The 22,036-nt window shown below is 49.2% G+C and overlaps 8 protein-coding genes and 1 non-coding gene across 9 annotated transcripts; 5 read left to right on the top strand and 4 right to left on the bottom strand.

Annotated features, from left to right (window-relative positions):
- Positions 1-370: 370 nt before the first annotated feature.
- Positions 371-2,548, top strand: BDV37DRAFT_269060 (Cupredoxin; the record flags this gene model as incomplete). Its single annotated transcript, XM_032084291.1, has 6 exons — positions 371-559; positions 671-831; positions 878-937; positions 982-1,152; positions 1,211-1,336; positions 1,399-2,548. The coding sequence occupies 6 exons, from the start codon at positions 371-373 to the stop codon at positions 2,546-2,548; spliced, it is 1,857 nt and encodes a 618-aa protein (XP_031944890.1).
- Positions 2,549-3,783: 1,235 nt separating this feature from the next.
- BDV37DRAFT_279740 (uncharacterized protein) lies at positions 3,784-4,301 on the top strand (the record flags this gene model as incomplete). Its single annotated transcript, XM_032086396.1, has 3 exons — positions 3,784-3,888; positions 3,979-4,070; positions 4,133-4,301. The coding sequence occupies 3 exons, from the start codon at positions 3,784-3,786 to the stop codon at positions 4,299-4,301; spliced, it is 366 nt and encodes a 121-aa protein (XP_031944889.1).
- A 3,759-nt stretch (positions 4,302-8,060) lies between these two features.
- On the bottom strand, positions 8,061-9,313 carry BDV37DRAFT_279739 (alpha/beta fold hydrolase; the record flags this gene model as incomplete). The annotated part of the gene is made up of 4 exons (XM_032086395.1): positions 8,061-8,522; positions 8,585-8,685; positions 8,735-8,841; positions 8,940-9,313. The coding sequence occupies 4 exons, from the start codon at positions 9,311-9,313 to the stop codon at positions 8,061-8,063; spliced, it is 1,044 nt and encodes a 347-aa protein (XP_031944888.1).
- A 1,655-nt stretch (positions 9,314-10,968) lies between these two features.
- On the top strand, positions 10,969-12,619 carry BDV37DRAFT_4638 (uncharacterized protein). The gene is made up of 3 exons (XM_032090705.1): positions 10,969-10,997; positions 11,061-12,020; positions 12,107-12,619. Exons 2-3 carry the CDS (start codon positions 11,231-11,233, stop codon positions 12,388-12,390), a joined length of 1,074 nt encoding a protein of 357 aa, XP_031944887.1. The 5' UTR covers positions 10,969-10,997; positions 11,061-11,230; the 3' UTR covers positions 12,391-12,619.
- Positions 12,620-13,391: 772 nt separating this feature from the next.
- On the top strand, positions 13,392-14,760 carry BDV37DRAFT_279737 (uncharacterized protein; the record flags this gene model as incomplete). Its single annotated transcript, XM_032086394.1, has 2 exons — positions 13,392-13,465; positions 13,551-14,760. The coding sequence occupies 2 exons, from the start codon at positions 13,392-13,394 to the stop codon at positions 14,758-14,760; spliced, it is 1,284 nt and encodes a 427-aa protein (XP_031944886.1).
- A 482-nt stretch (positions 14,761-15,242) lies between these two features.
- On the bottom strand, positions 15,243-16,336 carry BDV37DRAFT_269059 (aldo/keto reductase family protein; the record flags this gene model as incomplete). The annotated part of the gene is made up of 2 exons (XM_032084290.1): positions 15,243-15,751; positions 15,805-16,336. 2 exons carry the CDS (start codon positions 16,334-16,336, stop codon positions 15,243-15,245), a joined length of 1,041 nt encoding a protein of 346 aa, XP_031944885.1.
- Positions 16,337-16,996: 660 nt separating this feature from the next.
- Positions 16,997-18,626, bottom strand: BDV37DRAFT_290302 (uncharacterized protein; the record flags this gene model as incomplete). Its single annotated transcript, XM_032088688.1, has 4 exons — positions 16,997-17,018; positions 17,221-17,473; positions 17,507-18,217; positions 18,251-18,626. The coding sequence occupies 4 exons, from the start codon at positions 18,624-18,626 to the stop codon at positions 16,997-16,999; spliced, it is 1,362 nt and encodes a 453-aa protein (XP_031944884.1).
- A 127-nt stretch (positions 18,627-18,753) lies between these two features.
- Positions 18,754-18,861, top strand: BDV37DRAFT_t45. The gene has a single exon. It is a non-coding gene; the product is annotated as a tRNA-Ser (tRNA).
- A 14-nt stretch (positions 18,862-18,875) lies between these two features.
- BDV37DRAFT_240479 (carboxylesterase/lipase family protein) lies at positions 18,876-21,524 on the bottom strand. The gene is made up of 3 exons (XM_032081075.1): positions 21,170-21,524; positions 20,210-21,091; positions 18,876-20,152 (listed from the first exon to the last, which is right to left on the bottom strand). Exons 2-3 carry the CDS (start codon positions 20,794-20,796, stop codon positions 19,123-19,125), a joined length of 1,617 nt encoding a protein of 538 aa, XP_031944883.1. The 5' UTR covers positions 20,797-21,091; positions 21,170-21,524; the 3' UTR covers positions 18,876-19,122.
- Between the last annotated feature and the right edge of the window lie 512 nt (positions 21,525-22,036).

Genomic DNA, 22,036 nt, shown 5'->3' with positions numbered 1-22,036 from the left:
TGAGACACCACGAAATGTAAAATGACGACTCATTTGTTTGATGTTGTGTTGTGGGTTCGAACTGATATGGATCATCCCTAGAAAGGGTTCATACCAAGCAGACCTTATCTGAACGAAGCCAATGAAGTTAAAGTGACTTTAACCAATCAGTCCACAGAGCTGACGAGGTAAAAATGTTTTTAAGCACGAAGATTGGCACTAACGCGAGCAATCCAAAGCCACAATGCCAATTGATGGCTTCCGCATTCGGAACATCGAACCCACCTGTACAATCTTTAAAAGATAAAGCTGGTCGCACTGCAGTGGTTAGTCAGATCAAATTTACCAATTCGCATCACCTTGTTCAGTAAATGACGCCTTGAGTTAACAGATGTCTAGTCTTACGGCCGTTATAGCCTTCTTCATATGGCTCGGCTTAGTGCAAGCCAAGCTAGTCCGCGAGACACTGGAGTTCACCTGGGGGGTTGGCTCTCCCAATGGTGTCCCGCGGCAAATGGTTCTCACGAATGGGAAGTACCCAGGGCCTGATTTAATATTCGATGAGGATGACGATGTCGAGGTATCTCCAACACGGCAAACCTGCATACGGTAGTCGTTGACTTGGCCTAGGTACATGTCTTCAATCACTTGCCATTCAATACGACAGTCCACTGGCATGGTCAATCGTGAGATACTGCTATATCCACCTTCTAAATCTCGACTAATTCGAATCTCGTATAGAATGGAATCCGCTCCGTGGTCCGACGGTGTCCCAGGGCTGTCACAAGCGCCCATTCAGCCGAATTCATCTTTCGTATACAAGTTCAAAGCTTCCCCAGCAGGCACATTCTGGTTCGTGGTCTTGTAATATTCTACTTGCACTCCTAACCTAGTGCAGGTACCATTCGCACTTCAAAAATGTGATGCAGGATGGCCAAGTGGGAGCTCTTTATATTCGGTAGGACTTTCGCACTCTTGGCCGAGCGTAGCTCACGTTTACAGCCATAAGCCCGACGCTGCCCGGCCATACTCGATGATAGCCAAAGATGCCACTGAAGTGGCACAAATGCAGAATGCCGAAGCCAACTCAAACTTACTGCTCATAACCGACTGGACCCATTTTACTGCTCAGGAGTACTTTCAAGCCGAGATTGATTCAGGCATGAATCTCTTGTAAGTCCGAAGACGCGGCAGGAAACGTCTGAAATTAGCTAGCTGATTCATGGAGTAGCTGTGTCGACAGTATCCTCGTGAACGGCAAAGGTTCCGTTTATTGCCCGGACGCCCAGTGGATGCAATCACTGGTTGGCCCCCAGATCGCCTTGGTGTTGGAAGGGACAAATCTGACCGACAGAGGGTACGCACTGCAGAAATCAAAGAATATGTTTGCTATACTGCTCATGGCTAACTTGCGAACAGATGCCTAGCGCCCCCCTTACATAATGTTCAGGGTAGCTGGCCAAATCAGAAGCCTAGTGCTGTTCCATCTTCAATGCACAACAACTGCACCCCGTCGGATGGTGGGGTGCCTAGAATTGAGGTTGATGCTAAAGACGGATGGGCGAGTCTGAATTTCATTGGAGGACAAGCGCAGAAAGGAACTACTTTCTCGGTAGACAACCATCCAATGTGGATATATGAGGTAGACGGTCAGTTTGTGGAGCCGCGTCAATATGAGATGGTTGGGATGTACAACGGAGCTCGATACTCAGCTCTGGTCAAGCTGGATCAAACACCAGGAGATTATGCGATTCGAATCACGGACAATGGGGGTGACCAGGTCATCAGCGGATATGCTATCCTCTCCTACCGTGCAGCAAACACGACGCAGAATGTGACTCGACCAGAAGCACAAATTGGCCCCGAAACGAAGGGATACATTGACTACGCCGGGCAGAACACGTCTGCTAGCGTAAGGTACCTGAACTACACAGAGAACCTCCCAGCGTTCAATGTTCCCCTGCCACCGGCATTCGCGGACCTTACCCTGAAAACCAACATGAGACGTGTCAATAGTTCATATCAATGGTCTATCGGGAACGGAGTCCTATACGAGCCTGAAATCACGGCAGACACACCACTCATATTCGAGAAACAGCCACTGGATGTCATAGGATCGAATTACACGCTCCAAACACTCAACAACACCTGGGTGGACATCATTATACAGATCATATCCGACCCAGAAATGGACCCCATTCACCCACCCCACCCCATCCACAAGCACGGCAGCCGCGCCTATATTGTTGGGGACGGAATGGGCGTCTTCAACTGGTCGACTGTCTACGAAGGAATGCTGGAGAGACCTGACCGGTTCTACCTCGATAAGCCCGCGTTACGTGACACATTCACGACAAACACACTCACCGCAGCCTTGGACGGTGGAGTATGGATAGCGATCCGGTACTATGTCAGCGGGCCATTTCCCTCGCTGCTTCATTGCCATATCACGACGCACCAGGAGGGCGGGATGGCGTTGGCCCTTCTTGACGGTATCGATGTATGGTCTGAGCTAGCTACATCGGCAGAGGTGGTGAAGCTGCAGAATGCAGGTGAGCCTGCAGCATGATCTCTGTTTTATGTCGTCTTTTACATTTGCGTGCTGGCACACTTAACTTTAGCTTAAATGATTCTTTTCGGGTTATGATCGCGCACATGGAGTATTCTATTTGCTTTAGACTTACCATAGTTTACTTACTTCACTTTCCACTGTTGCCGCGTAGACTGGAGCTTTTGTGATCCACTAGTTGTATGTTCCGTAACTAGCTATACACTATTATAAGTGTAGTTAAGGGAGATAAACCAAACCCCTGAACACTTAATTTCCCAGAGAACTAGACAACGCTCTGCATCAAACAAAATCAATAGCCACAAAAGCGGAACTTCGTCGCGAATATTCTGAAATTGAACGAATGGTCTGATAAACAGGACCATCGGTGCGGTATTCTTGTAGATGTATTTAGATGGATGATGATGACAGCATATAGCTTTGTCCAATGTGTGCTGTTTCCAACATAATGTCTAAGGACGCGGGCATTACTGTATACTGATTCACCTTGCATATACATGAGATTGGTGTTATGCATGGATAGTAATGCAACCTGCTCGTCTTTGGTATTTCTTGGAAGCACTACGAAATGTGGGTTGGGTTGTATGATAGTAGATTAGAATTTCACAATTCAATAGTTAGTGTACGTGTGTGTGTGTGTGTGTGTGTGTCAGATGGTTCTCTAAATTGTATATACGTGCGATAAGAGAAGAACCATGGCAACGGTTTCTGTCAAGGAATGGAGGGCAGTCGAGGGCTTGGTTTCTCTCTACAATGTTGAAAGAATTAGAGCAATAGGGATACTAATTCATCTAGCCATGGACAAGAAGACCTAGAGTGCTAGAGACTACGGGTGAAGAGTATATGATCTGTACGGTGCCTTCCCTGAATCTACCATCACAGGAAGGATGAAGTGCGTACGCATAGAGACATGGTATAATGTAAAACCTAGCATTTGGGAATCTGATCGGCCACCGAGTAGACTCTCTCTGAAACTTGCATAGCTGCGGTTTAGTACGAGTCTGGTCCACTGATCCTATGACCTTGGTGATGATTGAATCCTGACAAAGGCCCCTGCTCGGTGGCCGATTAGTCCTAAAACAGGGTCAGTGATATATGGATCTCAAAGATATAAAGTCGTCCTCAGTGTCTGGTTAATGTCCTCATACTCGAGCATCATCACGTCTACTTTGCCCATACTTCTTTTCTTCGACCTTCTATCTCAAAGACAGACAGATTCTACACTCGAAAGCAAAATGTTCAAGCTTGGAACCGCCATCGTGACTGCTCTTGGTCTCCTGATGGCAGGGGTAGTGAGCGGAGCACCCGCCGAACCTGTGTCTACGATGGAAAATCCTACTGTAAGTACAATCACTAGTGATAGCCAGCCATACCAAACTGCCCTTGAAAAGACTCCGAGCCACATCACATCTAACGAAACAATCTTTCAGGTCACTATCTACCAGGACATGATGTACAGAGGCAACTCCGAGGGTCTCCGCGAGGCCAACGTCTGCTACTCCTTCCCGGCAAACACTCCATGGTACGTACCGTCCATATCTGCATCGGAAGTCTGATTCAATTCCATTCTAAAGAGAAGAATAGGTTCCACAACATCTCCTCCATGAATATCCGGGATGGGTATACCTGTGACGCCTACATGGGGTTCGACTGCAACCAGATGCTTAGACAGGGTCTGCAGGGCGAGTACCGGAACCTTGATATCGATGGTATGAACAATATCATCGAGAGCATGAGGTGCAGGCCTATTTAGGCTTGCTGGTCTTGGGGTAAAGGGAAAGGGAAAGGGAAAGGGGACACTTCGATGGGCATCTGTCAGGTGATTGTGGGGATCATTTTGGACATTACTTTCTTTTATAAGGCTCATGAGTGGTCTCTGTGTGGGTTCACTATGTGGTTGAACGTTGAAGTCTTAGTTTGAGTGCAGATGAATGGATTACTCTTTGATAGGACTGTGCTTTGTGTTTGGTTGTGCTATTTCTCTTAGGGCTATTGGAGTGGTTCTGATGGAATATTACGCTATATATTCGCAGACTTGCTTTCTATAGTCCTATTGCTCGTTTTTGTGTTATTGATCTATGTGTAGTGAGCGAAGAGTGGCAGGTAGAAGTATACTTAGACTGGAGGATAAGTACGTCCTATGAAAGATACACACACATACCACCAAGCCCAACCTTTTTCTCATCATGGACTTGTCGGCTTTAGCCAAGCGCACCATTTGAGACACTAGAAGGCATCCGCAAAGGAAGTAATCAACTCTTAAGTGTACTCCATACAACTTAGCTTTTGTAAGGCGAGCACGAGTTGCTGGCTCCCATTCAGGAATACATCAAGGAATCCTCCAGCGGTCTCAGTTCTGATTCCTGTTGCTACGGTACTCAGCAGACTGACAGGCTAAGGGCTTGTACCAAATCATTTTGCTCATCCGTTTAATAACCTCATTCACATCTTCATTCTGCTCACTGGCGCCTCGAAACATAGCAGCTAAATTACCTGGGCTTACCCATAAAGCAGCAAGTGGCGCAACCATATGAAGACCAGCCTGACATCTACCGATCAGTTGGTTTCGAGATGCAGTTGTGTCCGGGATCATGGCCAATAGCCGAATAATAGCACAGTTGTGGCGCCGTCGGACAGATAACGATCGGACCTTATAATAACCTCCCACTGGTAGTCACTGACGGATGACCTCGTGTGCTCCGAATGTGTCAGTTGCAAAGTCAGAGTATTTCGATTCCGTCGCCATGATGCCAGAAGCGTCAACAGAACTCCCTCGATGTCGCTATCATCGGTGCGGGTATGTTACACCATCTGCGTAACAGCTTGCTTTCGAGTGTCTCATCCACAGGAAGGATGAGTTGGACTTAAAGGGGTCAGAACGTCCCTTGGTTTGGAGCTGAATACTAACCTAGCAGTGTTTAGGGGGGGAATAACTGTGCGCTTAGAAGATCGCTCCGTCACAATCATGGGCCAGGCCCAGACTCCTGTTATTGCGGAGATCTAGTCGCTGGAAGTTTATTCTCTTACGGAATGGCAATGGCTAATGCGTGTTAGCTGGACGATATCGTATATTCTAGGTGAGCTTGACCTTCCCGACGAGAGGGCTGTTGTCCAGGAGATATGTGGATTCTAGACTTGGACCCACATGAGATATACAAGTGCTGGAGAGAGGTATCCCGATGCTTTGTTTGATTGGGTTGGCTATCTGGAAAGACTTATCATCGATACGGGGCTGGAATCGCGTAGAAAGGGTAGCTTTAGTTCAGAGTACCTTTCACCTTATGGTTTGGAGACTTTTATCCGAGCTGTCTGATAGAGTATATTTCCAAGCTATTAAAGGGGAAGTGAGGAATGGTTTAAATATACTTGACTAGGCTATAGAATTATACTCGTCTCATATGCTTGTCTCATTGTTAGGGGGTTTCCCTGATTTTGAAGTAGTGAGATATAACAGAGGCCAATAATTTGACAAGTTCAATTAAATCATCTATCCGTGTACAGTCCACTATAGCGGCTCCGAGTTCGTATCGACTTCTGCTAGCAGAATTCCCGCAGTGATCCTGGATATTCAATAGTTCTGTATTCATAGGATAGTTAAGTGATGATGCTCAATCCAAGCTAGCAGATCATTGAACTCCAAGGAGCCGGCGATTCTGCATCGCTGGATGGAGGCGTGGGATACACCGGGCCCATCTTGTTGCCAGTCAGCCAGATCAGTTGCAGAATTACGGGCAACACTAAAAATGCCATCTCTGCACTCATATTCCCCTGGTAGCATACCTTGGCCAGGCCCGGAGTGACAAGAGCAACAGCATGTCTTGACGTTTAAATATCTCGTCAGAATCTGCGAAGGATAGCGGAGAAGACAACATTCCACCCAAGCAATGAAAAAGCAAAGGCGCGATCCGAGCAATCGTATAGAAACAGGACTGTAGTAACCGAAGGAAGAAAAGAGGACGCAGCACAGGAAGAGAGAGCGTCGTCGCCACCAAAGACGTCTCATCTCGCGTCGCCGGTTAAAGATAACGGGCCATCGTCAACCGCAAGACTCTCGACCGGAACGAGCAACTCAGGGCCCATAAGATGATTTTCCGCGGCATGAAGACCGCCGGCCTGAATCACGGCGCCAGTGATTGTGTCGTCCCAACTTTCACCCTTCATATCCTTCTTGAATTGAGAGGAATGCTTGCAAGCCGGTAACAGCTATAACGATATGATAGACTATAGCCTTCCCTGGCTAATCAAGGGAGGTAAACATCATCCAATGGGTAAATATCGCCCAATACTACCTCAGGAAGCTAATATACATGTCAGAGTAGTCACTATCCAGTTTCCAGTGGTGCATCTCGGCCTTTCTGAGGATAGATCCTCCTATTACTATTGTATGCTGCCAATACAGTAGAAATAGGGGGCTATACCGTGATCACCGACGAGCTTGTGCGCAGTATGTGTGCCCCGTTGTTGGCACCTTTGGATGCTAAAGGATTGACTCGGTGTAGGTAGATAGTGCGGCGTCGATAATATCACAGTCCGGTGCTGCAGATCGACCGATCTTGGTTCCCTTTCCTAAAGCCTGAAGCTAAATGCTACATCATTTCCGTGTTTCTGCTGGTACTACTGACCCTGGTAGCGATCTATGGAGATCCATTCCAGGGTTTAAGCTCGGCCCAGCCAAGGTCCTGCAGGAAAAGCCCCTCGCTGTGGAAGTACTTCCTTAAGAAAGTCAGCTGGTAAAGGCCACTAGTCACCGACCCAGATCCATTGACAGCAAGGCCTCGATAGAATATTCCATCTAGTCTAGGTGATGGCGGAGACTATCTGGGGGCAATTTGAGATTTGAAACGTGGCTCTCCCAGAGTGAGGGAGTATGTTAATATCGAGTATAAGACTAGAAAATTGCCCGGTCAAGCTCTGTATGGAAGCCATTCAAGAGATTTAATATTGAACTAACTGTATCCCCTAACCATAATGTTGGGCTTCACGTAATCTAATAATATTACCTTCATTACCTGAATTCCACTTGTCGTCCTCCATAAAGGCTTCACATGCATGCATTGAATGTTTATAGGCTATGACAGAAGCTTGCCTAGGCATATAAGTGGCTTAGATGATTACAACGTCGTCCTACGATGGGGAAGCTGAACTGAGCGCGCTCATTCCATGGTTTATAAAGGGGGTTGAGATTTCACCTACGTTCACAGACTTGTCCTCCTCAAGGGACTGTGCCACGCATCATGGAGTATGATAGAGTGATTGTGGGAGAAGACCATTGAATAGACCCTGCCAGGATAGCCCTCCAATGCCTATCGGTGTGTGCCCATCGTGTGATTATCTCATTGATATGGGATTCCCCTGATTTCCAAATAAAATCAATGCAGTGAAGAATAGCTCTAGCCAAAATTAAATCATCTACTCTGGTCATTCCCTATACACAGCAACCTCTCCAACCAGACAAACAATATTCAATATCACCATGAATGAGGCTAAAAATTATAAGCACCTGATCAAGCCATCACTTCGCCCCCTTCACTTCCTCCGCAAAATCAACTAGCAGACGATTGACCACTTCCGGCTGCTCCAGCTGCACCCAATGCCCAGCATCAATCTCCTCAATCCTGCCACCTGGAGCCGTCATCCGCGAAGAGGCGCTCTGCAAATCCGCCCGACAGACATAATCCTGCTTCGCCGCTACGAACAAACTCGGCACCGGGCACAGCCTCTCTTCCACCGGGATAGCAGCCTCATCATCAAGATTAACACCCCGCATAGCTGCCTTATACCACGAGAGGGGCCCGGCATAGCCGCCCTCAGCGAAAATACCACTGTGAATGGCATACTCCTCGGAGGAATACCACGAGGGGAGGGGGGTTGTGCGCCCAGAGCGGACAAACTCGGCTGCTTTGCCTGTGGGGGCGAAGTCTGATTTCCAAAGGGAGGGATCGTTGGGGTAGAGGAGGCTGAATACGGAGGCGGGCTACTTAATTTTGTTAGTTGGAGTTGAATTTATATATTCGTGGAGCGTTGAAGGGTGCGTACGTGGTTGGCGCAGTCTTCCGCCGCCTCCTCGGTGCCGTGCCATTTCCAGTAGCCGAAGGTTTCGTAGCCGATTATGCTTTTGGTTTTCTCGCAGATAGCGTCTGCTGTTGTTAGCTGGGGGTTGATGGAGATGGGGATCAGGGACCAGACCGACATCCCAGTGCATGCCTGCCTGGATGTATGCCACGGCGATTGTGACTAGACCGTAGAAGCGATCGCGATGGTACATGGCTAGACGGGATGCAAGGCCAACTCCCCTGCTCATATTACATCAGTTGGCGATGCGAAAACAATTGACGCGAGATATCAGCCTCTAGTAGTGATGTTGTAGTCCCTTTTGCAGACAAGGATATACGAAACATGGGGGAAATCGCAATAGAAGCGCAGATCTTCGTACCAATCGTGCCCCGCCATGACTGCTTTATCTATACCCTCTCTATCCAGTATCTCAATGATATGTTTGCTCATGGTTTTGTTGCGATAAGCGTTTAGATCACTGGGCTTGTCGGTATCGCCGTATCCGAGAAGGTCCGGCGCAATGACACCATATCCGGCATTCTGTAAGCCGGTTATCTGGTGACGCCAGTCATACGACGAAGACGGATATCCATGGAGAAGGAGGAAGGAGACTTGGCCTGGAGTCGACGGAGGAACAGCGACATATCCGTACGTTGTGCCATCGGAGAGCTGGACCTTCTTCGCTAAGGAGGGAAATGCCGTAGACGCCATGATTCGATTCGATACAGTCGATGTGATGCTGTGAGCATTGGCTGAAGTATTGGGCAGACTGTACCCATGATATATATTAAGAAAGTTCTAGACAAGGATGACATTGGACGCAAAGCCCGGATCGAGGGGACGTAGGCCTAGGGCCATACTAGTCTACTGTTATCTCTGGCACAGCCCCGCGGGGTAGAAATATTGGCAAGACTGGAATATATGCAACTAAGGTGGAGAAACATGATTGCACTCGGATGTTTACATTTCGCTACCCAGCTGCTGGACAGTGGGATCAAGATACTCGTATGAATGAATGTCCTCGGAAGATTTATCCGCTGAAGCAGTGCGGATCTAAGTCCCGATTGTGTAGAAAAACTTCCTGTGAAGCGACTCAATCTGCCTTGCGCTTGACGAATGTGGGGCATGCCGGTGTTTTCGGTGGAGGACTGCGTATATGCACTGTAGTTTATACTCGAACAGAATAATGTGCTAAAACTATGCATTATTAAGCTCTGTCCGGTATTTTGGTACTTTTCGCCAAGTATATATCCGGTGTCTTCCATATCCCCTCACCTGACGCCAGTGCTGGAAAACAACAATATTGAAATGCGAATGAGCTCACACCAAAGCTCAGTAAGCTGCACTATACATGGCAGAAATGTAGTGATTTTCAGATTCAAACGTTGGTATGGCGACACTTCTCCGAGGACGTCTGTACGCCGATATGATGGTCTAACGCCTATTAATTTCCGCTTCCTGTGGCATGTCTCTTCCTTATTTTCATTCTTGAGTAAAGAAACTATTCTCGAAAGACCGCAATTACTGCACTACATTACCTCTCTTCTCTGTCTACAATGTCATCCCACCTCGGACTATGTGTTGCAACCCAATTGCTACTGCGACACTGCAATCGTGCACATTAGTTGCAGGTCCTCCTAGTCTCCGAACCCCGATAGGAGCGATATCGTTTACTTCACGGTTTTGCTTTACTAGAGTCAGTGCGAGTTGCCTCAAGCCATTGCACTGGGTGGACTACCTGTGCGAGTGAGATCACTTGTCAAGCTTTGAAGGCGACAGGGTATGCGCTACCGTGCGGGCAACGGACGTCGCTTATTGCTGAGTTAGCTCGGCCCCTAATGTTCTTAGCTCGGTTCGTCTACCAGGAGACTGAAATCAAAATGTAGGAAGCGTAAAGACGACAGAGCGAATGAATGGACTAGCGGCAGTTACGGAGGTGAAACAAGCCACAGAGTAAGTAGAATCTCATGAAACACTGCCGGATGCTCCACACTGCCTGGCCTCGTCAGGGCTGCCGAGGAAGACAATAAATCAGCCCCCCCGAAGAACCCTAAAACCAATTTCCGACCAATGCTCTGATCAGTACAACCACAACTGGCATTCACAATGGGTAAAGTCATTTCTTACCTTTTTCACTCAGACTTAACAAATTCGCTGTCAGATGATTCAGTCCCCAATTCAATCAAAGTGGCTCCATCGAGGTACAGCGAAGCAAAACGGAGCCAACATACGTGTCGGTGCGGATCACCAATGATCGCGCGGTGGGGCGCCCAATTACTCCCAGTATAGCTCATTTGGGCTCTATATTATGGAGCTTCTGTCTGGACGCAGAAGGGAAATTAAAAAATGACATAATCCCAGTTGGCTTTCGTTGTGCGTCTCACCATGGCTACAGGTGAGTTTCTACTTAAAAGAACCTGGGATGCTGGTCACGTTCACTAACACCCTTCCTGCTTAGATGCGACCAAAGCTTTCGAGATAAAGTAAGTAGAGCCCGAGCTGGGCACTAGTTCACTGGACGAATCAGCCGTGATTTGAGCGATTCTCGGACGATCCATTCACCGCTGGAAGTATCTGGGCGAGAAAACTGCGACCGGTCCGTCAACGTAGCGGACAGACAGCGCCAACATGATGCTATTCGAGCAACGGAAGAAGAAGGTATTGGAGATAGCGGAGCAAGCCAACGATGCTCTGAAAACGATCCAAGAAGTCGGCCAGAAACTCAATGTCACCAGCGATACCGTCAAAAAGGTCATCGAGACGATCAAGATCGCCGCGAACTCGTTCGGCGACAAAGCCGTCTATGCATCCGCTTTCACCGGCACCGTGGGGGCAGTCGGCATCGCTGCCAACATGATCGCAACGTATCAAGGGGTGGGCGAGCTGCGGGCGATCGCAGGACACCTTAAAAGTATGAGCGAGACACAAAGAGCCGAGCTTGCGCTTGCAGGGGGGACGGCCTTCGCCGAAAATATCTATGTGATGCTGAAATCGAAGCTCGAAAAGTCGGACCCCGAGCTCGACTGGTATTTCGTCTATCATCCGGACACAGACTGGACGTATCATTTCGAGGAGAAGCTGCGGACAAAGGGTCTTTTGGGTCGGAATTTCATTGGCATTGTGCATGACCTCGATGCTCTGGTCGCCTTCATGTCGTCTGTTCGAGATGTTTACGCCTCGCGACATCCACGACGGAGAGCACCTTTCTTCCACCTGGTGATTCCGGCCTACGAGCCAATTGTTATACCCACACCGCTGCTTATTCCGGAGAAACTGCATCCATTCCGGATCGAGGGCGATATTCACCGCGGAACATACCTAGTGTGGATGAATCTACCAGGGGTGGACGAGAAAGCCGTTCAGAATATCGGGGTATTCCAACCGCCGCGCTCGATATGGGACAACATCATGCTCCAAGGTAAATCTGCCTACATCCAGCGTCATTCGAAGATGAATGGTCTACTTCACCTGCCAGAAGCATATCAGCTAACTAGTACCTACCAGTCGGTCTTGTCCAAAACCCACCTCCCCGTTTCCTCGGCTCCAGTACCCAAAAGATCGAACAGCCCCAGACCCCTCAACTCCCTGAGCCAGCACCCGTTGCAGCTATCACAGCGCCCGAGCCAGAAAAGGGCGAGATACCGTCGCTGAAATCCATCCGTGGATCTATTCGCCGTGCACAAACGTACCAGGACAGCGAGGCGGGATCGACACACAGTTCCCGATCGCATTCTCGCCGAAGACGCAGGCGACATCGCTCGAACAGTGTGAGCTATATATTCACCTGAGAATTTATTATTTTGCTTTTTGGTGTTATGTTCTTGCATGGGTGGTCATATTTATATAAATCATTCTCGCACTTGGCGGTGGGAGGATATTTGCTGGTGTTTTCTGCAGGGTACTGGGCGTGTCTGAGCCATAAATTTTTTGAATTTTATTTTACGACTAATTATTCGAATTATAAACAAGTTATTCCTGTAGCCTTGTAGTGAGAGGCTAGATTGGCCTCAAAGTGACACATAGATGATTGATTAAAGCCAAGTCTGGAGAAAAGATGGCCGTCGAACTGAGCGCAACGAGAACTAAACAAGCGGTCTAGATGACTCAAGACAAACCCCTCCAGGCTTCCTCCTCAATTTATTTTATTTTTCTTTTATTTTTTTTTCCCCCCAAGCTTCTCTGAATACATGCATAAACAATAAACACACCCTAACGCAAAATGCGGGGAATTCCGTTCCCACAACCCAAACCCTCACACTAAATCCATAGAATTCAACCCCAACCAAGCAAGCCAACCTCCCCCCCAAAATACGTACCTGATTAAATCCCTAAATCGTAAATCCTAAATTCAAGATCCAAGAACCCACCGACAAAAAAAGTAAACACACCCAATCCTGCAACTCCGCCAGACTCCTCACCGCCCAATCAGCGCCCCTCCAGCGGCGAGGCCCACAAGCCCTAAAGGTATCCTCGCATGCATAACAAAAAGACTGACGTGGTTAGCATGGCCCCGATGCATAGAGCGTGACTGGACAGCTCACACCTGCATTGATCCCTGACTTGAATTCGAGACGTTGCCTTTCATGCCTTGGAAGAAAAACAACGAAGAGTTGAACTGCATGGGGGGTTTTTAAAGAGGGGATTCTCTGTCTGGGTGGGGTAAATTCTCCGGTTTGTTTTTGTTTTGCTTTTGGTTCTGGCTTTGGTTTCTGGGACTGGTGCTGTGTGGATTTGTTTAGTGTTTGATTTTAAGAGTAAAAGAGAGAAGAAGAAGAGTAAAGGACAAAATATGCATCTAGATTCCATCGAAGAGACGTCGTACATGGACGGCGAGGTTCGGGAATATCCGCAGCCGACAACAAGGTTCGACCCAGACCCTCATTCCTACTTAGTCTGATGAGAATAGAAGCTATTGCGAACACGAATAACTGACGACTCAAAACCCCAGCCCCTACAAAGCCCCCGTCGTCACTCTCATCATCGGCCGGGACGAATACATCATCCCGGAGTTCTACCTGCGGCAATTCCCCCAGCTACGCAGAAGCCCCAAGGCCTTTGAGCAGGGCTACAACCCCAGTCTGAAGTTTGTCTCCACTCTCGACGTCGACGAAGACATCGGCCACACCCTCGTCCACTACCTGTACACAGGCGAATACGAAACTCTCCGCGACGGCCCGGACCCCAGCATCCCCCGGCGAACGATAGAATACAGACGCAGCGCGTTTGCCTACCTGGCCGCGAGGAAATATGGTCTCGGTGGACTGGAGGCGCACGCGAAGCATTACATCGAAGTGTTTGACCGCGATGTGCCCACGCCCGACATTCTGCGGATCGCGCGGAGCATCTACTCCAAGCTGCCGCGGGACGAGACGTGGTTCCCGGACTACATCCGGGTGAAGATGGAGGATGAGTTCGAGGCGGACGACGCGGTGTTCAAGCGGGAGTGGTTTCTGAATGGCATTGGACGGGACGCGTCATTTGACCGGCTGCTCGTGCAGATTATGGCGGAGATCTACTCGGAGAAGTTGGCGGCGGTGAATTTCCGGCGACTCGAGAACGGACGCCATATTGTGCATTCGATGGCGAATGGGGATGCGGTGCGGATTGTCGAGGAGACGATTCCCGAGGAGCCGGAGGAGGAGCCTGCGTTTGAGGATGTCGTGCCGGAGGTTGAGCCTAGCCATGCGTATGACGGGTCGACGGAGGACGAAGGCACTGCTGCGTACAGTGGTAAACGAGAGTCAGAGCCGGTCAGCAAGGACTGGCCGCTCACACCGTCGCCGCCTCCCTCTGCTTCTTCGCCGCATCCTACCGACGAGACCATCGCCGTCGATGAGCAGCCTTCCTTTCCGAAACCTGAGCCCCAAACTCACCCCGAGCCCGACGAAGAGCGCAAAGATGACAACTGGGGCGCCTGGGCGCCGCTCCGCAAACGAGATAAGAAGAAGAAGAAAAACAAGAAGCTCAAGATTGTCGAGCCGGAGGCTGAACCCAGAGCGGACGCCGCGAAGGAAAGGTGGCCGGAGGTTCGCCACGTTACGTCTGATGAGTCGTATGGTTTTGGGCCGCCGACGCCCCTGAGTCCAGTTTATGAAGAGGAGGTGCCTCTACCCCTGAGGCCAGCTTCGGCGTCTCTTCTGGAGGGGCCGAGTTATTGAGGTTAGTGGCGTTATATTCAGATTGTACATATGTTAATTTTTTTTTCTCTCGGGTGCATCTTCGGATATGGTTTGCAAAAGGTTGCCTGGTATTACAAAGATTGAGCATAGCTTCAGATTGAGATCTAGATTTCCTGTTATACTGTCTTGTCCAGGGCTCAGAGCAGAGTTTCTATCGTAAGCCGTAGTTATCAGTGACGTCGTAACCAATACGCGGCTATTAGCTGGACGATTGTAGCTGGGTATATATCACTGATAAAGCACGCACCCGAATCTTATACTTGGGCTAAGCTAATTGGAGAGGCCAGATATCAAGAGAGTCTTATGCTATAAAGTTCCGGATACCAAAGTCTATGTTCTATAACAATGTAAAAAAAACCTCCATTTCAGAAGACATTCCAAATTCCCATCGAGGAGTCCACACCTGCAGCAGCGGCACCAACAAGACCGCAGATATCCAAAAACAACCCATTAAAGAGACTTCATCTCTTGAACAATGCAGCTTCAGTATCATAAGTATACCGCAGATCAAGATGCCAGTAATTCGCCGAGACAGGCTTCACACACATCCACGCCTCATCCAAGGCGTTAACCAACTCATCCGGAAGAGGGCCCTGCTGCAGCGCTCTCAAGTTCTGCTGCAACTGGCCAAAGCTGCTCACACCAATCAGGATACCGTCCTTGCCATCTCCCTCGAGGCGCAACTGAGAATGATGACAAAGCCATCGAAAGGCGACATCGGGCAACGTCAGGCTATGCTTCTCAGCCATAGGTCTGATGATATCCAGTGCATTTAGCACGGAGTCATTGAGGTATCGCTGACGGTACAAAGCCCCGGTCGTGTTCTTGTCACTGAAGCGGCCTTCCTCCGGTACTGCAGCGCCTGCTTGATACTTCCCGGAGAGTATTCCCCCGGCTAGTGGGTTGTAGATGACGATTTCGAGCCCATAGCGACGGCAGCAGGGAATCAATTCCGGTTCGATGTTTCGGGCTTTTCCAAGTCAGTTAGTATCATACCCTCAGTAAATCATGATAACCACTCACTGATCGCATTATACATAGCCTGATAGACAGTTGGCCGTATCCAACCTCTCTCCGCGCACAGGATGACAATCTCCGCAACCTCGAACGCGGTATAGTTACTCAGCCCCAAGCGCTTGAACCTCCCCTCCCGATAGAGCTCATCCACAGCCTCGAGTGTCTCCGTAAACGGGACCGACCGGTCCGCCGCATGTAGGTAGAAGATATCCACCTGGTCCGTCTGAAGAGCGGATAACGACTCATGGAACTTCCTGCGCAGCGAGGCCGGCTTGTGCAGTCCGGGCCGAGTCGGATACACCTTGGTCGCGAGGCTGAGGCCACGCTCCTTCCATCCAACCGCCGCTGTGAATTCCTCTTGTTTCTCATCGAGGTACATGCGCGCTGTGTCAACCTCGTTGTATCCCTGCGACGTGAGGTAATCGAGGCATTGGCCGAATTCAGCGAGAGATGTAATTCGCGCACCTTTGTTGGCGTCAGGGCCGAATGTCATCAACCCTAGAATAACGCGTGGGTGGTATGTAGATTCGGACGTCATGGTTTCTGTTGTTATGGGAATAGCTGGGTAGAGGGATATTGAATGTTGTTTGTGGGATGACTGGTACGAATTCTCTACTGGCGGAATCCAGGTTTAAATACGATTCTGGAAGGCAAGATAGCATATAGAAATTGTGGAACCTGTCTCCCGAAAAAGCAATCCTTGTGGAGCTATACTCAGCGTGATTTGTGATCGTCTACATGTTAGATTTGTGATAACAGACCAGGACTTTGAGCGGACTAGATACAGAGCGGAGCGGGGCGGGGCGGAGCATCGGATCGGAAGCAGTTCATGGTGTCCCGCATAATGCCGCCATTCGGCATCTTAGTTGACACTGTGTCATTGGGGAAGGACTAGATCGACATTTCGTAGCCCAAGACAGAGTTTGCATACGGCGGTCCCATCTGGTATCCTGGGGCGACTTAGATTGCCTCACCGAGTGCACTGAATACCATTAGACGAAGCAACAAACAATGGAAAGGTAGAGACTGCTTATGTGTAGCTCGCCGTAAATATCCTAGATAATACAGGAGAAAGGAATGACATTAAAGTCTTGCTGGAGCCAACCTATATGGACTGGGGGAATTTTGTGAAGACATACATATTTCGACGCACAGTGAAAACAATAGCTACGATTCATCACCAGGATTATCATGTCTGTCAAGTGGAGGAGTTGATTTTTCTGTATATGAAAAAATACCTTTAATCATCCCCAAGGAGTAAAAAGGCTCGATGATAATAAACAATCTAGACCCCAAGATTCTCCCATGCCATCGTTCAGCATTTCGACCGGCTGAGATACGAAGGAAGTTGGGAGACTCGGTTGCAGAGCACTAGGGTCACCATCCCACGCCATAATATCTTCCTCCACCCTGTTCAATAACTCATAATCCTCCTTTTTCCGCTTCATATGAATCCGTATAAGGGAACGGGCAGCCACAAAGGTCTCATTGATGGCACTCGTGCCATAGATACCTGCAATCAATCGCAAACTAGAAAGTGACTTCCCTACACGCTCAAGCGAAGCTCTCGTATCAATTGCAAGCAGGACGCAAATGGTCTGGAAAGGCACATTCACAATATGCCACCAGGGGGAATGTCTCCTAGCCATTTCAGTTGCTTTGTCAATGCCCGTATCTGTCAGCTGCAAGACCCGAGATAATGCCTTACTGGAAACGACACGACCGGATACGCGAAGCCTGCGATAAATGCACAATGCAATATTGCACCGCTTGAGTTCCAAGGCCGGATGGGATAGCGTCAGTTCGGAAGCTTGGAGCAGTAGATTCTCTAGGTCTGTCGAGTCAAGATTTCGATCGGGATCCAAGGAGTCCGTCAATCGCCAGATAGCGATGTCGTCTGCTGTCCAGTCTTCTGCGGGAAGGGAGCAGGATGCCCCGCGAGGTATGATACGACATCGTCCGTAGTCGTAGGATATCCATGTATTAAAGAGTTGCGCGATATAGTAGATTCGTTTTTTGAGTTGTGGACTGTAGGAGCTATCCCCAGATGAAGGTACACAGACATTTGATGGTTCGAGATGCAGCCTGGCTGTCTCAATCATATGCATCAGTGTGCAGCTGGCGATCCATGTCGCGTTTGGTGAGCCGGTCAATCGTAGGTAGATGACGCGGAGTAGCCACCCGACTATGTGATCCACGGTCGGTAATTGTAGCGTAGTCGAATGCTCCAGAGCGCCTCGAGCGTACTGCACAATCCGAGGCTCCAAATCAACTGGTTGATCGCTGAAAAGGCATGCTACAGCAGCGATTCCCAGAAGCACGTGGTGGGCAGGGTCAAATAAAGGCTGATCAGGCGACATGGAAAGAATGGCACGCTCAACCATCGCACGATCAAGGAAGTTGTACACGGGATGAACTTCTACAAAGTATACAGCTGCTAACTGCTGCATACGAGAGATACTCAAGACTTGAGTGAGCGGTGCCTCTGCGTAGCAGCCTATGGTATTGTCTCGCAGGCTGAGGTTCCACGAGCAAAGGCGCGGTCTTTCAATAGAGGAAGAACTGCTTGAGAGGCCTAGTCCCTTCGCGAGGATTGCCCCAGAGTTTATTTCGGCGAGCACCCCTGTACGAAGTACAGCTGGGCCCGTCTGGAGATCATCGCGTGCTTGTTCAGTCGGAGCGGTAATCGAACGCCGGCGCTTGCGTGAAGGTTTGTTGTATACGCAGTCTTGGTCTGTTTTTACACAATTAGAGCACGGATGCTGACCGTCGCATTTGCGCTTCATGCTCCTGCAGGACGAACAGGCGTGTTTAGTTTTAGTCGACATTGTTTGCTCTTACTGAGTTGTTTGAGGCAGCGATATGAGAGGCCATCAAGGTCGATCAGCTTAGATAAATGCTGCAATGGCCTAATTGAAACACCACTCCTTTAAGCCTGGCCAAGTATGCAACTAAGTCAGTGTGGCCGAGTGGTTAAGGCGATTGACTCGAACTTTCCTTTCTACGGAATATATTCGATATCAATTCCATTCGTGGGCACAGGTTCGAATCCTGTCGCTGACGATTTTTTTTTCCTTGCCGGAAACACCGGGGACAGCAAGTCTCTCGCCATGAATCTTATTTTTTTACAAAGTGAGTGGGTCGATCCATCCATATCGCATCGTACTATGTTTTTGAAGGGCGGCAGGGCAAAACAATATTTACAACATATGCTGTGTAGACCACTGGCCCACTTCCAACATCATGTAGCCAGACTGTATACGGTATACCTCCGGCCCCACAGAAGCCCTTAAATTCTAACATATGGATCGAATATGCAGACCTCTAATGCTTACCAGAGTCCATAGCATCATGCAATGCCCGATACAGCTGGCACCTCTGATCCAGCTCTTTAGCATCAACAGTTTGAAACAATCCCTGGGTCAGACCATCTCCATCAGTCTTGGGCCCATCACCAAAGATTCCAACCTGAGGGACAGCCTCCCAGCCGGGCCCAGCAGACGGATTTCTCGCGAAGTCAGCCCACGTTTTCTGCATCAGCTGGCTCAGTTCCTTCTGAAGCTTCGTGGCCCCCTTCTCGTCGTATGTGCCGAAGACCAGATCAACCTCCGCCGAGTGAAAGGCCCCGCTACCAGCTAGTGGATCGGTGTTCGGAAAAGTGGCATTAAAGTAGTAAAGCCAAGCATCAATGCCTGCAGACGCGCTGTCATTAGCGACGCGCTGCGCTGGGCACTGAAACCCAAATTCAGTAAGAATCTTCGCTATACGGTCGCGCTCAGTCTTAACCCCCGGAGTGCCCAGCGGGTATTCCTTCAGGATAGCGTGAAGTAGTGCCGTGTTATTGCCCAGGACTCCACCGAGAAAGGCGCGGGCTTCGGTCGCATTCTGTCCAACGACAACTGTTTGGCCTTCGTCAGCATTGCTCCCGATCAGTACAGGCACACGGGCGACCTGAGACGGGTCATCTGTAGAGTTCAGACGGTTCTGATGTGCGTTCTTTGGCCAGGTGATTCCATCGGGAATTGGGGCGAAGGTGAGCATTTTCCGTTCGGCGATCTCGTTAAGTCGCTTTGCGGGGATGGCGCGAACGCATTCAAGCTCATTCGTATTCTGGCAGTTGGTAGCATTCACCAGGGCTTTCCAATCATTCCCGGCCATGGCAGCCAGTAGCGTTGTCGTACCGGATTCCATGATAGCAGCGCGGAACGGAACAGGGTCTGGAGGAGTTGTAATGAGAGCGTCCACGCTCATGGACCCTGCGCTTTCGCCTACAATGGTGACTTTGTTTGGGTCTCCGCCAAAAGCAGCAATGTTTCGCTGGACCCAGTCTAGGGCAAGACGTTGGTCGAGTAAGCTTATATCTGGTTAGCATTGGAATATACTAGCTGATAGTAAATAGCCCCCAGCTCACCCGAGATTCCACTCTGATAAAGGTAGATCAGGAGAGCCCGGAAAACCAAAGACATTGGTGCGATAGTTGCTGGTGACTACCACCACGTCCTGGTTCGCCGCAAGGCTGGTGCCATCATAAATAGGCAGGGAACTCGCTCCTATCGCAAAACCACCACCGTAGATCCAGAAGAGGACAGCCTTAGAGCCCTCTGGTGCTTGCTGGGGGGCGAAGATATTCAGGTGGAGACAGTCTTCACTTTCCTCGCCGCCCCGAGGCGGAGGCGTGTCGAATGCTGCAATTGTTCGGTTCCGTGAGGCCTCTGGAAATTTGAACTGCTGAATACAGTCGGCTCTATACTGTGATGCATCGTAGACCGAAGACCACGGCGCAGGAGGCTGTGGGGGACTGAAGCGCACGGGAGGGGCACCAAAGGGAATACCAAGGAATTGGTTCACAGTAACAGTGGAGGATGAAATGGATGTCGTAGTTCCGGCGACTACACCCGCATCAATAGTCACTGTGGGGTGACTGTCCGTCTTATTGACCGGCGATGAGAGGGTTCTACTCGCGAGGAGGCCGAGGGAAAAAAGTGTAGGGGCTAACATGGTGGATTACAAGCTGCTAACGCCAACCAAGTCTGACCATATTTACAATGAAACACCTACCCAAGCGTGATGATAGATGCTGAATATATGTACATCGGGGGTTGTCAAGCGTCCAGAGAGTAGATGATCTCATCAGCTTTCTGCTCACCGGTATCTTCGGAATAAGCGGGCGATGTCAGCTCCACGCGGTACGCGTCCATCTGCGCCATATATGCAACTGACGTTCGCAGGAATTGGCGGTCGAGTATTCGATCCGTCCTATTCGATTGATATGTTTTATGCGCTTGATGTGTATCTGTTGGCCAGCTCAGTCTCGTTAATCCAGTCATGCCAAGCAGCAAGTGCACTGATCGGCTCTATGAAGGGCACCCACAGCCTATTCTTGGCAGACGAAATCTTGACCCACTATGAACCTTTCTTCCTTTTAAGTTTTGTTCGTCAACACACTTTCTAGGCGGAAGGGAGCAGGTAAAGCGATTGCAGGTAACAGTCAATGACTCATAATCTCAATAATCCCACTCTCCCAGCACCCAGTAGGCTCCGATGGTGCATGTCGGCAAAAGTTGCAGCCCAATGTGATAGAGCTTAGATGGCCTGATCGGCCTCGGTATCTTCAGTCTTTAACTAGTATGACCTGGGAAAGTGTGAGGCAAACACTCCAGCGCTGTTGCACTGTACTATCAACAAGAAGACTAACGTATAAAGGCTGGCAAGAGCTGCGTGCTTCATATAAACCTTTCAGAATGGAATCAAAGTGGGAGGTAGTCGCGAATTCTACAACTAACATTCAGGATGTGACCATTATGTAGGGCTTCCTCACTAGATTAGCTAGCGGCCCGGCCCAGCTCATCTTTTTAGCACATGGTGACGGGTGGCGCCGAGGAGCCAAAGAGTGATTAGTAGTATAGGTCTTTTCACTAAACAACTTATCATTCACTGTATCATTTTCCTGCCTTTGTATTTTGTTCTTTCTTTTTCCAGTTGGTTTTGCCATGCTCTCCATCTCTCTTGCTCCTTTTCTCCTTTTTTTTCTTTACTTTTTTTACTTTCTGATCTACTCCGGGGTAGCCGTAGATGAAAAATTCTCTCTTGGTAAAACCCTCGAGCATTCATAATGCACACTTAGAAGACTTACAGTGTTGAAATAGTCACCTATATTAAACCCATGCAGGGTAAACCGATCAAGTATTCATCAGACGCGAATCGACACGTTTGGCAAATGTGTCGCCCCTTCACATCG

Source organism: Aspergillus pseudonomiae (genome assembly GCF_009193645.1).
Source record: "Aspergillus pseudonomiae strain CBS 119388 unplaced genomic scaffold BDV37scaffold_10, whole genome shotgun sequence".
Taxonomy (NCBI): domain Eukaryota; kingdom Fungi; phylum Ascomycota; class Eurotiomycetes; order Eurotiales; family Aspergillaceae; genus Aspergillus; species Aspergillus pseudonomiae.
Note: the sequence above shows the minus strand (reverse complement) of the source record. Positions and strands in the feature narration are given on the sequence as shown.

Excerpts from the sequence above, each read along its gene's own strand:
- BDV37DRAFT_4638 (XM_032090705.1), top strand. The coding sequence starts at position 11,231 with ATGATGCTATTCGAGCAACGGAAGAAGAAGGTATTGGAGATAGCGGAG. Across the intron at positions 12,021-12,106 it reads GGACAACATCATGCTCCAAG|TCGGTCTTGTCCAAAACCCA; the intron begins GTAAATCTGCCT and ends AGTACCTACCAG.
- BDV37DRAFT_240479 (XM_032081075.1), bottom strand. The coding sequence starts at position 20,796 with ATGTTAGCCCCTACACTTTTTTCCCTCGGCCTCCTCGCGAGTAGAACC. Across the intron at positions 20,153-20,209 it reads TTATCAGAGTGGAATCTCGG|CTTACTCGACCAACGTCTTG; the intron begins GTGAGCTGGGGG and ends ACCAGATATAAG.